At 46.2% G+C, this 14,713-nt stretch overlaps 2 protein-coding genes across 4 annotated transcripts in view; one reads left to right on the top strand and one right to left on the bottom strand.

Annotated features, from left to right (window-relative positions):
- Positions 1 to 11,867: 11,867 nt before the first annotated feature.
- On the bottom strand, positions 11,868 to 13,275 carry LOC110349327 (uncharacterized). 2 transcript variants are annotated; one of them, XM_087213832.1, is made up of 3 exons: positions 12,798 to 13,269; positions 12,476 to 12,666; positions 11,868 to 12,012 (listed from the first exon to the last, which is right to left on the bottom strand). In XM_087213832.1, the coding sequence occupies exons 1-3, from the start codon at positions 13,163 to 13,165 to the stop codon at positions 11,975 to 11,977; spliced, it is 597 nt and encodes a 198-aa protein (XP_087069958.1). In that variant the 5' UTR covers positions 13,166 to 13,269; the 3' UTR covers positions 11,868 to 11,974. The 2 variants fall into 2 exon arrangements, 1 of the variants encoding a protein (XP_087069958.1); XR_015452267.1 differs by lacking the exon at positions 11,868 to 12,012 and having other exon boundaries at positions 12,539 to 12,666; positions 12,763 to 13,275.
- The window catches only part of Zc3h7b (zinc finger CCCH-type containing 7B), a 42,375-nt gene continuing 40,016 nt past the window's right edge, over positions 12,355 to 14,713 (top strand). For both annotated transcript variants that reach the window (XM_021258928.2, XM_004845523.4), the window contains exon 1: positions 12,355 to 12,540. The gene's annotated coding sequence lies outside the window, so the exon portion shown is untranslated. The remainder of the gene's footprint in view (positions 12,541 to 14,713) is intronic.

Here is a 14,713-nt window from a genome sequence, read left to right as displayed (position 1 = left end):
CCCAGAGCTCTCCGCCCTCCTCTCCGCCTGCTCACTAGTCTTTGGGCTCGCTAGTCTTCGGGCTCTTTCTAGCGGAGACCGCTGGGGGGGTGGGGGGGAGCGGGTAGGATTTAGCCGGCGCACCAGGAAACTACGACTCCCGATAGGTAGTGCGCCTGGCCGGTCACACCCTTCCGGAAAGGTTTACATTCCTGTTCCCAAAACTTTATTGACAAAGTTTGCTGCCAGAGGTTCGCTGATGGATGTCTTCTGCACAAAACAGGGATCCATTTCCTGAAAGTACCCCCTTCTCCCTTTTTTTTTTGTCTCGTGAAATTGAAAGGATATATGAAGGCTCCTACATAAATAGTCATAAATCATTTGATAATAAAAAACGAGAAATAGTAACTCTAGTTAGGGAAACCCTGAAGAGATCACCTTAACCAGGTGGTCCGCGTTAACATTAATAACAGGACAGAGTGACATCCTTCATTGAGAAGAAAACAGGGTCTCGGTCCACTCAGCGATGCATAAAATCAGTTATGAGGAAACCGGCAAAAGCCAAGCTGAGGGACCTGCTCTTGAATAGCTAGTCTGTACCCTTCTAGCAATGTCTGTGTAATAACAAAAGCTGAAGAACTGTTGCTGATTACAGGAGATGAAATGTGAGCTGGGGAGTAGCTCAGTGATGGAGAGCTTGCCTAGCAAGGCTCTGGATTCGATTCCCTGCTCCACAAAATAAAGAAGATGAAAAGCACATGACAACTAAGTGCAATACATAGCCTTGAATTGGATCCTCGATGGGTGTGGGGGTGTTACAAAGCACAATCTTGAAACAGTTACCAAAATGTGACTACATGTTAGATGATAGATTGTATCAATATTAAATTCATTTATTTTGGGCCGGAGATTTAGCTCAGTGGTTCCACCACCTGCCTCGCAAGCTAAGGACCGGAGTTCGATCCCCGGTACCAAAAAAAAAATAAAATAAACAAAAAAACACACCAAATTCATTTATTTTGATTGTGTTTGTGGTTATGTAAGTGTGATACTGTAAGAAATATTTGGTCTTTCAGCCAGGCATGGTGCATGCCTGTAGTCCCATCACTTTAGGAGCCTGAGGCAGAAGGATCTCATTTTAGAACGGGGCCTGGGGAACTTAGTGAATTAGCAAGACCTTGTCCGATAATAAAAAAAAAAAAAAGGGCTGTGGTATATCTCAGAGTGAAGACCCTGGGTTCAATCCCCAGTACTAGAAAAAAAATGATGCGTGAGAGAAAAACCACACATATCTGGGGTCACAGAAGTATTCTGTGTTGATTGTTTAATGAGAGAATAAGAAAAAACATTTTGCTTTTTCCTCTATATCCTCAGAATAAGAGACCGCCCTTGTCTTTAGTAAAAAAAGCTGAAATAATTAGAGGCAAAGGATATGATATCTGTAATTTACTGGCTTTTTTAATATGTATATATATATCAATAAAAAAATTTTTTTGAGACAGGGTCTTGATATATAGTTCAGGCTGCCCTTGAACTCACTATGTAACCTAGGTTGGCCTTTAATTCATGGTGATCTTCCTGCCTCAGCCTCCCATGCACTGGAATTATAGGTGTGCACCATCATGCCTGGCAAAATTAATTTTTGGAGGAGCGGGTACTGAAGATCAAACTCAGAACCTTGCACTTTCGAGGCAGGTGGCAGCACCACTGAGCTAAATCCCCAGCCCTGCAAAATTAATTTTTTTTTCCATTTAGTTGATTGGTACATTTTAGGTATACAATACAGTTACATTTGTCACTGGGATCTTGTACCTTTACATGATGTATCTTGGTTCTTATTTTTTTCCCCATTCCCCTGCCCTCCTTTCACCTCCTCCACCATTCCCTATTTACAAAGACTTTGTTTCCATGTTTTTCCTTTTCTCATATGTTTTATTTTCCTTTCTTTCCTTTCCCCTAACCCTCCTACTTCCCCTTCTCCTTTAGACATTTTCTTCCTATTTCCACAATATCAATTATACATTTTTATTCTTATTTACACTTAGTTTTTCACACCAGAGAAACTATTCAGTATTTACACATGTGTGTCCTATTTATTTCACTTAAGAGTATAGCCTCAATGAGCCCGGGGATTTAGCTCAGAGGTTCCGCCACCTGCCTCGCAAGCTCAAGGACCTGAGTTCCATCCCCAGTGCCAAAAAAAGGAGAAAGAGTATAGCCTCAATGTCCATCCACTTAGCTATAAATGTCTCCAGTTTCTCATTCTTTATGGCTGAGTAGTACTCCATTTTATATATTAAAAAAAAACAACAACCACATCTTCTTTATCCAGTCTCCAGTTGTTGGGCAATTGGGCCACTTCCAAGTTTTAACTATTACAAACTGTGCTGCTATAAACATGGGTGCACATATATCACTGTGGTATGATTTTTTTTTTTTAAGGAGGAAAGGTTTATTTTGACTCATGGTTCATAGAGGTTTTAGATCACAGTCCGTTGGCTCCCATGATTCTTTTAATTCTTTTGGGAAGGTACCCAGTAGAGGAATAGCTGGGTCAAATGGGAATTCCAATCCTAGTTGTTTGAGGTATATCCATATTGATTTCCATAGTGGTTGCACCAGTCTGTACTCCCACCAACATTGAAGAAGGGTTCGTTTCTCCCCACAACCCTGCCAGCATTTGTTATTGGTTGATTTCATTACAGCAGCCATTCTTTCTGGTGTGAGGTGGAACCTCAGCATTGTTTTCATCTGCATCTCTTGAATGACCAGTGATGTTGAACATTTTTTCATATTTATTTGCTCCTTTTACTTCTTTGCCTGAGAAATGTCTGTTCATTTCAGATGCTCATTTTTGAATTGGGTCTTTATATTTGGGGGGTCTGATGTTTTTTAGTTCTTTATATAGTCTAGATAGTAGACCTTTGTCTGAGGAACAGCTGGTAAAAAATTTTTCCCACATTGTAGGTTGTCTCTTAGTTCTGTTGTTGATTTCTCTTGCAGTGCAGAAGCTTTTTAGATGAGATCCCAGTTGTTGATCCATTGTGCTAGTTCCCGTGCTATTGAGGATTTGTTCATAAAGTCCTTTCCTATCCCAGTGTCTTCGAGAGTTCTACCTAACTTATCTTCCAGCGAGTTTAGTGTTTCTGTTTTAATATTTAGATCTTTAATCCACTTCGATTTTAGTTTAGTGCATGGTGAGAGATAGGGGTTTAATCTTTGGCAGGTTGAAATCCAGTTTTTCCAACACCATTTATTAAAGAGGCTATCTTTCCTCCAATGAGGATGGTTGGCTCCTTTGTCAAAGATGAGGTGGCTGAGTGTGTCTGCAGTTGTTTCTGCATCCTCTAATCTAGTCCACTGATCCTCAGGTCTGTTTCTTTGCCAGTACCATGCTGTTTTTATCACAGTGGCTTTGTAGTACAGTTTCAAGTTGGGAATTGTGATGACATGGCCCTGCTGGCTAGAATTGCTTTTGGTATTCTAGGTCTCTTCTGGTTTCAGATGAACTTTTGGGTTGTTTTCTCTAGTTCTGGAAATATGCTGTTGGGGTTTCAATTGGGATGCAAAATTAATTTTTAAAAACATATATGTGGCTTGGTATGGTTGACACATGCTTGTAATTCCAGTACTCTGGGAGGCTGAGGCAGTTAGGAGGAGGAGGAGGATCACAAGTTCAAGCCCAGCCTGGGCAACTTTGCAAGACCCTGTCTCAAAAAAGAAAAAGAAATAAAAAGAGCTGGGGATGTAGCTCAGTCCAAAGGCATGGCGTTCAATCACCTCTACCACACACACACACACACACACACACACACACACACTGTATATACATAGTGGAGATATCCACAAATGTGGAGATATGCACAAATATGGCAGAATGTCAATAAATGAATATGTGTAAAGAATAAATTGGATGGGGCTGGGGATTTAGCTCAGTGGCACCGTGCCTGCCTTGCAAGCACAAGGTCCTAAGTTCAGACTCTGACACTGAAAAATAAAATAATAATAATAATAATAATAATAATAAATTGGAGTTCTTTAAACAATTTCGCAACGTTTCTGAAAGCTTGAATTGTTTTAAATATGAAAAAACAAATAGTGGGGCCGAAGATGTAGCTCAGTGGTAGAACGTTTGCCCAGCATGAGAGATGGCCTGGCTAAAATGCCCAGCATCCCCCCCCACACACAGAGCTTTCCTTTTTGGGGGAAGGGGGATACCAGGGATCGAATTCAGGACCTTGAGCTTGCAAGGCAGACGCGCTGCCGCTCAGCTAAATCCCTGGTGCACAGCTTTTCTTTTATACAAAGAACTTTTAAACTATCATATGAACACCGTGTATTAATTATAAACACTTCAACCAATACAAGAGTACGTAAGTACACATGGCCCTAAGCCCTAAACTCTGGTACCCAGAGATAATCACTGTTAACATATTCAGCCTCCTTTTTTTTCGTTACCAGGGAATGAACTCGGGTCCTTGCGCTTGCAAGGCTGGCAGCGGAACCACTGAGCTAAATCCCCAGCCCTGATCCTTCTTTCTAAACTTACTTCTTTTTTTTTTTTTTGGTACCGGGGATCGAACTCAGAACCTTATCAGAACCTTATGCTTGCAAGGCAGGCGCCGGAACCACTGAGCTAAATCCCTGGCCCCGGAACCTTAAACTTACTTCTTTACTTCTCACAGTTCACCCACATTTGCTGCTGCTTCACCTGTAAGTCCAGGTTAAACAGAGCATGCTCCAGCTCCTTCCACACAGAACTAATGGAATCTATGTGACCAGAGAGGAAGTGAGCCTCATAGCCCTCCCTGCACAGAGAGGGGGCACCCGGAGCTCCAGAGGGAACGGACCTTCTCTCTTCATGCAGCTCCTGAGAGCTGGTCCTCTTCATACCCTCTCTCTCCTTTCCTGCCTACAAGGCCTGTGTCCAACAACACCTCCTTCAGGAGGCCTTCCATGGTCATCACTGAAGCCAGAGTTAGTCTCACGATCCTGTGATGCCCACAGCAAGATGCACACTTCCACAGCCATTGGTCTGCAATTCTAGGGCTTTTTCCAGAGTTAAGGACATTCTTAGTGGCTCCCTCCTCAGGCTCCAAGGGTCTCAGGGCAGGTACTGTTTCCCTCTTTGTGATGTCCTCTAGGTGTCTAAATTTCCTTTTTAAAAATTAAAAAAAGGGCCAGGGATTTAGCACGGTGGCACCGCACCTGCCTCACAAGCCCAAGGTCCCAAGTTCAATCCCCAGCACCAGAAAAAAAATTTTTTTTTCTTTTTTTGGTACCGGGGATTGAACTCGGGTCCTTGCGCTTGTGCAGCAGGCAATGAAACCACTGAGCTAAATCCCCGGCCTGCCAGAAAAAAATTTTTTTTTTAAATGTCACCCTCACTTTTGAGAATCTGAATTCCAGTTAGGGTCACTAGATGTTTGCTTAAAATGAATCATCACCTGAGAAGGCTGAGCTGCTCCCAGCTAGCCCTGATGCTATTTCTGAGCTGCTGGCTTCCCACTAGGATTCACAGATCAGATCGTCTCCATTTGCCTTGAGGGTGATGATAGGCTCCCTTTTCCAATGTTACTGGTTTTCGTGGGTTGAGTTTTGTTTTTGTTTTTGTTTTTTGGTCATAGTGGGGATTGAACCCAGGACCTTTGCACTATGCCACATCCCCAGCCTTTTTTAAGATTTTTTTTTTTTTTTTTTTGCAGAGAGGGTCTCATTAGGTGAGCTAAATTGCCCAGGCTGGGATTGAATTGAACTTGTGATTCTCCTGCCTCAGCCTCCCAGCAGCTGCTGGGATTAAAAGCATGAGCAACCATACCTGGCCCCAGTGTTACTTCTTGAGTCTTTCCTTAGTCCTCAGACAGAACCTCCCACAGAGAAAGGGAAGGATAGATGATCTCCTTCCTCACAAAGCTGAGATATGCTGGGGATTTACCCCAGTGGTTCCGTTGCCTGCCTAACAAGTGCAAGGACCTGAGTTTGATCCCTGGTACCAAAAAAACAAAACAAAACAAAACAAAGCTGAGATGGATCATGGGATTTTCAGAACTTGAAGTGACACCATTTTTTTTTTTGAAGCAAAACCTTTATTGGGGGCTGGGGATTTAGCTCAGTGGTTTCGCCGCCTGCTGCACATGTGCAAGGACCCGAGTTCGATCTCCCCAGTACAAAAAAAAACCAAAAACCTTTATTGGTACATATTAGATGTACATAATAACATTCATCACAGGGAGGGCTGGGGATTTAGCTCAGTGGTTCCGCTGCCTGCCTCGCAAGCGCAAGGTCCTGAGTTCGATCCCCAGTACCAAAAACAAAACAAAGCATTCATCACAGGGAATTTGTACCTAATGTATCTTGCTTCTTTTTCCCCATTCCCCCAATTTGACCCCTCTTTTCCTCCTTATTTACAGAAGCTTTGTTTCCATTTTTCCTTCTATTCTTTTTTTTCCTTCTCTCTTCTTTCCCTTTCTCCTCTCCCCTCCCTTGTTCTCCTCATTTGAACATTTTCTTCCCATTTTCCAATATCTATTATACATTTTGGCCCTTATTTCCACTTTCAGTTTCTCACACCAGAGGAACAATACAGTATGTAAACATGTGTGTCTGAACTTACCATCTTCTTGTTCCTGGAGTTTTAGGGTAAAAACTCCAGTACCGGGTCCCAGCAGATCAGGCCTGGCCACCTGTCCCATAAAAACACCAACCAAGGAAAGGAAGGGGCGAAGGGTGGGAAAAGAGTGCTGATCAGCACTGCAGTTTGGGGAGGAAAGATAAAGAGGTTCAAGATCTGTCTTCCAGGAGCTGACAGGGAACACTGGGGCTTTATAAGAAAGGGAAGTGAAGCCAAGACTTGGAGGTTTTTGCATCTGGCAGGTAAGTGATCCTGGCCAACCTGCATCTGGCTGGTGGTTATCTCAGGACTGGTTCCGGAAAGGTGCTCCAGAGAAGTCCTTGTGGCTTGAGTGGCAGCCCCATTCCTGTGAGGTAACTGTTCCCGCTTAGGGCATGACCTCATCATGGGGTGGTCTTCGAGGCTCTGCTTTCCCCGGAATTCGAGGTGACTGAAGATTTAAGATGATGACTGGAGACTTCTAAGGGGTCTGGAACTAGTTATAAAAATGCACAACTGAGGACCGGGGATTTAGCTCAGTGGTTCTGGCACTTGCCTCGCAAGCACAAGGACCTGAGTTCTATCCCTAGTACAAAAAAAAAAAAAAGAAAGAAAATGGACAACTGAACGTCCCTGCTAATCTTTAATTACTTACTTATTTTTTGTTTGTCTGTTTGTTTGGGGAGGAAACGATGCCCTGCTGGTCTTTATTGGAAAGAGACTTTACAGCACATTCCAAGTGAGTTTGTGTGGGGAGGGATCGGTGGGCCAGCTGGTGGGGCACCAGTTTGTAAGAGTTCCACAGTTTGGCCACTGCTGAGCCTTGCCTTTGTGCAGCCAGAACCACATGGCAGCGCTATTGTCCTATTCACAGATGCAGCCCACTATTCACTTGTTGGTGATTGGTGGGACTAAATTAGGGTTTTCCTTGGTGCCTGAAGCTGCTTTTTGGGGTGGTATATTGTACAGGTCCAGTCCCTTCCGCACACCCAGCACGACCTCCCTCTGCAGGCTAATTCCCTGCTCAACATCAGCAGGGACACCACCTCCAGAACCCATGTAGCTGACAGCAGCCACTCCACCGGGGCCTGCATGGCTAGGGCTCCAGCTCTACAAAGTAACCTTGAAGCCATCACACCCATGCCAACCAATTATTTACTTCTTTTGTGTCTTTTTGTCATACTGAGGATTAAACCCAGGGGGCTCTACTCCTGAGTTGCATCCCCAGAACTTTTTATTTTTATTTTGACACAGGATCTTGGTAAGTTGCCCAGGCTGGCCTGAAACTTGAGATCCTCCTGCCTCAGCCTCCTAAGTAGCTGGGATTACAGACTGTGTCACTGGCACCTAGCCTTGCAAATCTCGAAAATGCCTTACTTACTCATAACTTAGTATCCTTAGTCTTACAAGGGGGGACAAGTTGGGCTAGGTGCATTTAGGACTGACAAACCTTGTACTACCAGTTTGTAGATAGACACTTCTCAAGTGATTAATATGCCTATGTGCAGAACTGTATAGGATGCGACCTAGGTTCTAAAGGTAATAAAGGAGTCAGGTATAAGGCAGAGATGTAAAGCTTTATCCTGCTTCTAGTTTCTCATTTGGCATCTGCGAGCCCAGCCTCTAAGTCTCTGTTATATTCATGTTCTCTGTCTGTCTTTGTCTCTCTCTCTCTCTCCCAAGTTCTCTTTCTTTCCTTCCACCTACCACCTGAGAGCCAGCCTGCCTGGCCCAAGAAGGGGACTTGGCCTCTGATAGATGGATCCACCCTGGCCTCCTTTTCTTCGTTTCATCTGAAGCCCTGGGAATGGAATAACCTGCCCAGATCACACAGTGATGGAGAAAGGGACAGAGAAGCCAGGTCTCTGGGGTCCTTTTCAACCCTCCCTCCTACAGTATAAGTCACTTAGTGAGCATGAGGAGGACTGGGGCTGGGGGCTGGATCTTTCTCTTTTGAGAAGCTTTTTTTTTTTAAAGGATGTTTTGGAGAGAAAAGCAGACTGCCTTTCATTAGTCTGGTTTATTTAATTGAGTGCTTTAAATTCCATTCTGGTGCCTGAGAGCAAACCTAATTGCCAATTGTAAATGGAATAAATAACAATATTTATGCTGGTTTCCCTGAAAAACTACTAAGGCTGCAGACGGGGCTATTTAGTCAGATTAAAAACAAATGACTGAACTATGCCAGCCATGTGAGGAATGTGGAGAAACATTCCCGAGACCTGACCCGCGCTGGTCTGGGGCCCCTGAGAGACAGGTCCCACACCTCAGGGCCACCTTCTGTCCTCACCTGGGAGGAGTGATAGCCCCAAGCCCACACATCAGCTCCTTCAGGCCCAGGACTCCTGATTAGAAAATGGTATTTTCACCCTGGCTAAACACCCGTAGTGAAGATGAGTGAAGATGATTCATTCACTATGCAAAACAGTTATCAAACATCCCTGTGGGAACAGGCACTGTTCCAGCTCTGGAGAACCCAGGAATGAGAGGAGAAAAGACTGGTGTGCACAGGGGAGCTGAACTTCTGCTCTGGCCATTTCTGAGGGTTTCCTGCTACCAAATGATTTTATTTATTTATTTATATTTATTTATTTATTTTTGGTGCCGGGGATTGAACTCGGGTCCCTGCGCTTGCAAGGCAGGCAACAGAACCACTGAGCTAAATCCCCAGCCCCAAAATTCTCTTGTTATGTTTTTTTTTCTTTTTGATACCAAGGATTGAACTTGGAACCTTGTGCTTTTTTTTTTTGAGGCAGGCGCCAGAACCACTGAGCTAAATCCCTGGCCCTTCATGTATCTTTTAAGCTAAGAAGCACATATATATTAATGGTGTGTTCACTTAGTCCTTATAATCATTCCTGTATTAGTCCAGGTTCTCCAGAGACAGAATGAATAGAATGGTTAGGTAGGTGGATACACAGATTTGTTTTTGTTTTTGTTTTTGTTTTTTGGTAACGGGGATCAAACTCAGGACCTTGCCCTTTCGAGGCAGGTGGCAGAACCCCTGAGCTATAGATTTATTATAAGGAAGTGGCTTACATGTCTATGGAGGCTGACGTGTGTGTGTGTGTGTGATGAGTCAAACCCAGGCCTCAAACATGCCCCATTAAACAATGTATGACTGCACTCTTATTACTCACTGACTTAGCTCAGACAGCTTGAGCAGTGTAATGCGTTGATGCCACATGGAGAGCATGGAGGGCTGGCATCCAGCTGAAAGCCCTTTAAGTGAGGGGTGCTCATCTTGAAGGCTGTATCTTATTTGGAATCTCCAGGCCATTTGCCAGCTCCTTCATTTGAGGCAAGAAGAGGCCATGCAATCCAACTGGCTTCAACATCTTCACCCATAAAATGAGAGTACTAATAACAATGGTGCCTAATGGGATAAGTTTCAAGAGCAGTCCCCTGTAAATTGCTCAAATGGTGTGGGAAAGGGCTTTTTTGTTTTTTGTTTATTTATTCCTTATTGCTGGCTAGTAACTATACTAGTGCTTAATAGGTACTAGTAACCCTGGAAACACTGTAATCCTGGAAACACATTTTATATCAATTCAATATCCTCACCCTTATTTTACAAATCAGGAAACTGATGTTGCACCGGATCACACAGCCAGCCAGTGGCAGGGCTAGGGACTTTGGTCTTCCTAATGCCACCTCAGTGACATCCCCATATTACCCAGCCCCACTAAATCACCAGGCGGGGCTTGTCACTGACTTTAGCTCGTGTTCTTGAGTTTACCCCAGGTAGACTCCCCAAAACATCAGTGATGTCTGAGAGCCACTGGCCCCTGCTTTTGTTTCTGAGAATGTTCATCCTCTTTTTTTTTTTTTTTTTTTGGTATCAGGGGTCAAACTCAGGACCTTCTGCTTTCGAGGCAGGAGCTGGAACCACTGAGCTAAATCCCTGGCCCTGTTCTTACTCTTGTTGCCAAAGCTTGTCTTTTGGTTTGTTAATTGCCCAGCTTCAGTTGGCCATCTGTAAAATGGGCATGCTAAAGCCACTGTGAAAATTAAATAAACAACAGCCCCAGTTCCTTGTCCTTCCTAGAACCTACCAGAGTGCACTTAAATGTTTAAAATGTGTCTTCCCAGGTGTGGTGCTGCACAACTGTAAACCCAGCACTTGGGAGGCTGAGGCAGGAAGATTGCTGAGTTTGAGGCCAGCCTTGGCTACATAGTGAGTTCAATGCTAGCCTGAACAACATAGTGAGACCTTGACTCAATAAGCCACAAAATTAAAAAAAAAAATACAGCTGGACGTTGTGGCATACTCCTCTATTCCCAGGACTTGGGAGGCTGAGGCAGGAGGAACATCTTGAGTTCAAGGCCTCCCTGGGCTACATAGTGAGTTCAAGGCCAGCCTGAACTACATAGTGAACCCCTGTCTCAAAAAAATAAAAAAGAAAAAAAAAAAAAGAAAGTGTCTCACTGTTGTATCCCAAGCTCCTAAGATTGTGCCTGACACAAATATTTCTGGAAGAGATAACATTTGTAAAGATAAAGTCTGCCAGGCTCACAGCTGATCTGCAATAAAAATAAAATATACATATACAAGTGTGTGCATAAAATGAATTAGGGCAAAAAGGGAAATATGAAAGAACTCTCCCAAGGACATGGGTTCTCCAGGAATCAATGCTGCAGGGAGTAGTATGTGGCCTAAACACTACTTGGAATCAAAAGGTCTGGAGTCCAATCCAGCTTTATCATTACCAGGTCATAGGTAGGGCCCTGGGTACTTACAGCTGGGGTGTCTGGTTAATTTCCACGTGCCTAGTGGGTGCTCAAAGCAAGCTCAAATGCCCCCTGGAAAGATCCTTGACAAAGATTCCTCCTTGATCAAATTCTGCTTAAATTCCCCTGAACTTTGCAACTAGGTCTCGACTTTTGGACTTGTGTGTTAATCTGTGTGTTGTCCGATTTTAGCAAGAATCCTGTTAACTTGGTTTAGCTAGAATCCCCCAATCCTTCATCTCTGAGTGCCACCAATATCTAATCAGTTTCTTCCTCCACTATTCCCCAGGGTGATGCTCAATTACCCACTCTGCCTGTCTTCAGCAAGAATCCTGCTAGGTCAGTTTAGCTCTAACTCCTTACCTTTCATGTTTCTTCTTGGTAATTTTCTACCCTTTAATCTCCCACCTTGCTGCCTAGCTATAAATTCCCAGCCTTCCATGCCGAATTGGGATTGAGACTACTATCTCTCAAGCCACCGCAAAACTTCATTGCCGTGGTCCCCACACCCACCACGAGGAGCACCCTGAATAAAATCTCCCTGGAGGGCCTTAACAAGTGTCATTTAATGTTTCTTTTCTTTACCGCCGCCCCCCACCTCATCCACTAAACGCCAGGCAAATGAGCTCCTGCTTCCTCTGGACCCTCGGATCGTCATCCACGAAGAAAACGGCACAAGGAGCAATCAGGATCTGGGGGAGACGGGGGTGGGGGTGGGCTTTTTACTCAGATGGGAAAGGGTGGAGGTGGTGCTGGGTTTGTCCAGCATCAGAAATGCAAAACTGCCGAACTCGAATCCTCTAAAAGCAAAGGGCACTGTTATTAAAGAAAAGAAAGGTGCATTCCATGCATGAGCTTGCAAGAGGAAGGGGGGCTCCGGATCCCCCACCCACCCAGGTGCCGCCCACCCGGGCGCGGCGGGCGCGGAGCCGAGCGCTCTAGGACCGAGAAGCAGAGCAGCAGGGAGACGGGGCCTCCTGCGGGAGCAGCCGCGAGCGAGGGCGCCGCGGGCCGGGGCTGAGATGAACGCGGGGCGCTCGGGAGCCACGAGGACCCAGCTGCCGGGGCGGCGGCGCGGGGAGCAGGATGCGGCCGCCCTTAATTAAATAGCATTTACTCTTATTATTACTAATAATAATAATAACGTAATCATACCTCTAGTCATAGCATACCACTTATCGGGCTCGGCGCAGGCCCGCGGGGAGCGCAGCCCAGCCGAGGTGAGTGCTCGGGGAGCCCGGGGCCCTGCATCCGCTGCCGGCGGCGGGGTTCGAGGTTCAGGGCGCCCGGGGTCGGGAAGGAGGCGCGGGACGCCCGGATCCAGGCCGGAGCCCCGCGCCGTCCATCTGGAAATGGGATTTTGTAAAAATAAAGCAACAGCCCCCCCCATCCCCGTGAGCTTCTTTTGGGGATCCCTCGCTCCAGCCCCGGACCGTGCTGACCCAAAGTTTCAAAGTTATGGTGCGTCCTGGGGCACCTGCCGCTGGGGAGATGGCGCTGCCTCTGCAACCCTTGGGGATGTATTGGGGTTTTCTTCTGTGTGGGGGTTGGAGGGGGTCTTTGCTCGGGACTGGAGCTTTGCGGGTACGAGAATGCCTTGCTGGCTCCTAGCAGGAGGTTGAAGGATGGCAGCCTCTCCCTTCCCTTTTGTGTTTGTCTGGGCTCCGCAGCGCTTGGAGTTGAAGGGGCCGCGGCGAGAACCGGGTAGCGCGTCCGCGCCATGGGTCGCCCTCGCCGGCTGCGGTGGCCACGCAAGCCCGGGGATCCAGGGCCTTCAGCCAGGCCCTGCGAGAGGGGGCGGCGGGAAAGGGGGGCGCGGTCTGGGCCCGCCCGGCAGGAGGGCATTTCCGGTCGCAGGATCTGTCATTGAGCTCTGTGACCAGTCACTGGACTGGGGAGGTCATGGGGCGATATGGGGGTGCAGGGCTTTACTCTGGTGCCTGGGGCTGGGCACCCCGGCGTGGCTGAGGCCTCAAGACCCTGAACCTACCTCCCCTCGCCCCCCCTCAGCGGGCTGGAGTCCATTTCAGAACCTGCTCCTTCCTCCTTTTACCCTAAACTATTTGGCTCTGTTTTTAAGGTGCCTGGTTTGGGGTTCCTTTACAGAGAGAGACAAAGCAGGTTTCCCAGGAGGAAAAGGATCCTGTAGAAACATTTCCGTCAGATAGAACAGAATGGCTCTGGTGCCAACATGGCATTAATGGGTAGACTGGGGGCTGGGTCTGCACTAGGAGCCTAGAGAGGGGAAGAAATGGGCTGCGGGCTCGAAGCAGTGTGATCGGGGATTTGGTTCATTTCTTGGGTTTCTGGCCAGGACTTTGATTCCTAAGCACAAGACTTGGAACCCCAACTTCTTGCCATTTTCCTCAGTGCCTGCAGTTCACCAGTCTGATGAAAATAGCAGAATGCAGATCTTTGAATTTTCACACAAATGCGATAATTACAGTGCATTTAGCAACTGTTGGGCCCAAAATTCTAGCGGAATCTTTCGTTCTACTACCAAGACTCCCCCCCAAGCCACACACACATACACACACCATCATCCCCTCCCTGGTCTTCATCCCTGCTTTCACCTCCCATGAAAGTTGGCTGCAAACTAGAATTAATGCCTGGCCTACGCCTGGTTGGAGCAGGGGTTTGTTTTGTTTTTGTTTTTTCTTTTGGTGCTGGGGATCGAACTCAGGACCTTGCTCTTTCGAGGCAGGCGACAGAACCACTGAGCTAAATCCCCAGCCCTGGAGCAGGTTTGAGAGTGGGGCTACCTTGGGCTAGGAAGGAGAATCCTGTCTCCAGGAGGGAAGAGATCCTAGGAGGGAGAGAGGCTTTGTGATCCCTGAGATGGGATGGGGTTTGTGTTCCGTGAATGCTGTGAGTCGGAGCTGTTGGCTTTTTGTGGAGGTTGGGCCATTTGGAATTTGGTTTGTTGAATATTTGGAGCCTAAGAAGTTCTTTGGAATGAGCTGATCTCTTGAGTTTCAGGTATAGGAAAGTTGAGGCATCAGTGGGTTTGAGTCTGAGACTCTAAAATTAATCCTTTAAATAGAGGCTCTTGGGGGCCAGGGATTTAGCTCAGTGGTTTTGCTGCCTGCTGGGCAAGCGGAAGGACCCGAGTTTGATCCCTGGTACCAAAAAAACCCCCCAGTTCTAATAGAGGTTCTTGGTTTATAACAAAAGAGCCTTCACCTATGTTGGCTTCTTGGTTCACATCGATTATATCAGAGCCATTTTCAATCCTCACTTAGCAGGTGAGAACTCCAAGGCTTAGTGAATTGGATGTCTTCCTGGAAACTCACACAACAGAGCTAGGAGTCCTGCCTGGTTGTCTGACTACAAATCTTTTTACCCTTTGCCAGAGTCCTGGCTAACCTACCAAAAGGTACTACTTTTCAAGGG

Source organism: Heterocephalus glaber, unplaced genomic scaffold (assembly GCF_053883595.1).
Source record: "Heterocephalus glaber isolate CG9 unplaced genomic scaffold, H.glaber_assembly_v1.0 deba00001444, whole genome shotgun sequence".
Lineage (NCBI taxonomy): Eukaryota > Metazoa > Chordata > Mammalia > Rodentia > Bathyergidae > Heterocephalus > Heterocephalus glaber.
Note: the sequence above shows the minus strand (reverse complement) of the source record. Positions and strands in the feature narration are given on the sequence as shown.

Excerpts from the sequence above, each read along its gene's own strand:
- LOC110349327 (XM_087213832.1), bottom strand. The coding sequence starts at position 13,165 with ATGCCCTCCTGCCGGGCGGGCCCAGACCGCGCCCCCCTTTCCCGCCGC. Across the intron at positions 12,667-12,797 it reads CGCCATCTCCCCAGCGGCAG|ATGGACGGCGCGGGGCTCCG; the intron begins GTGCCCCAGGAC and ends TCCCATTTCCAG. Across the intron at positions 12,013-12,475 it reads GTGGTATGCTATGACTAGAG|ATCCTGATTGCTCCTTGTGC; the intron begins GTATGATTACGT and ends CGTCTCCCCCAG.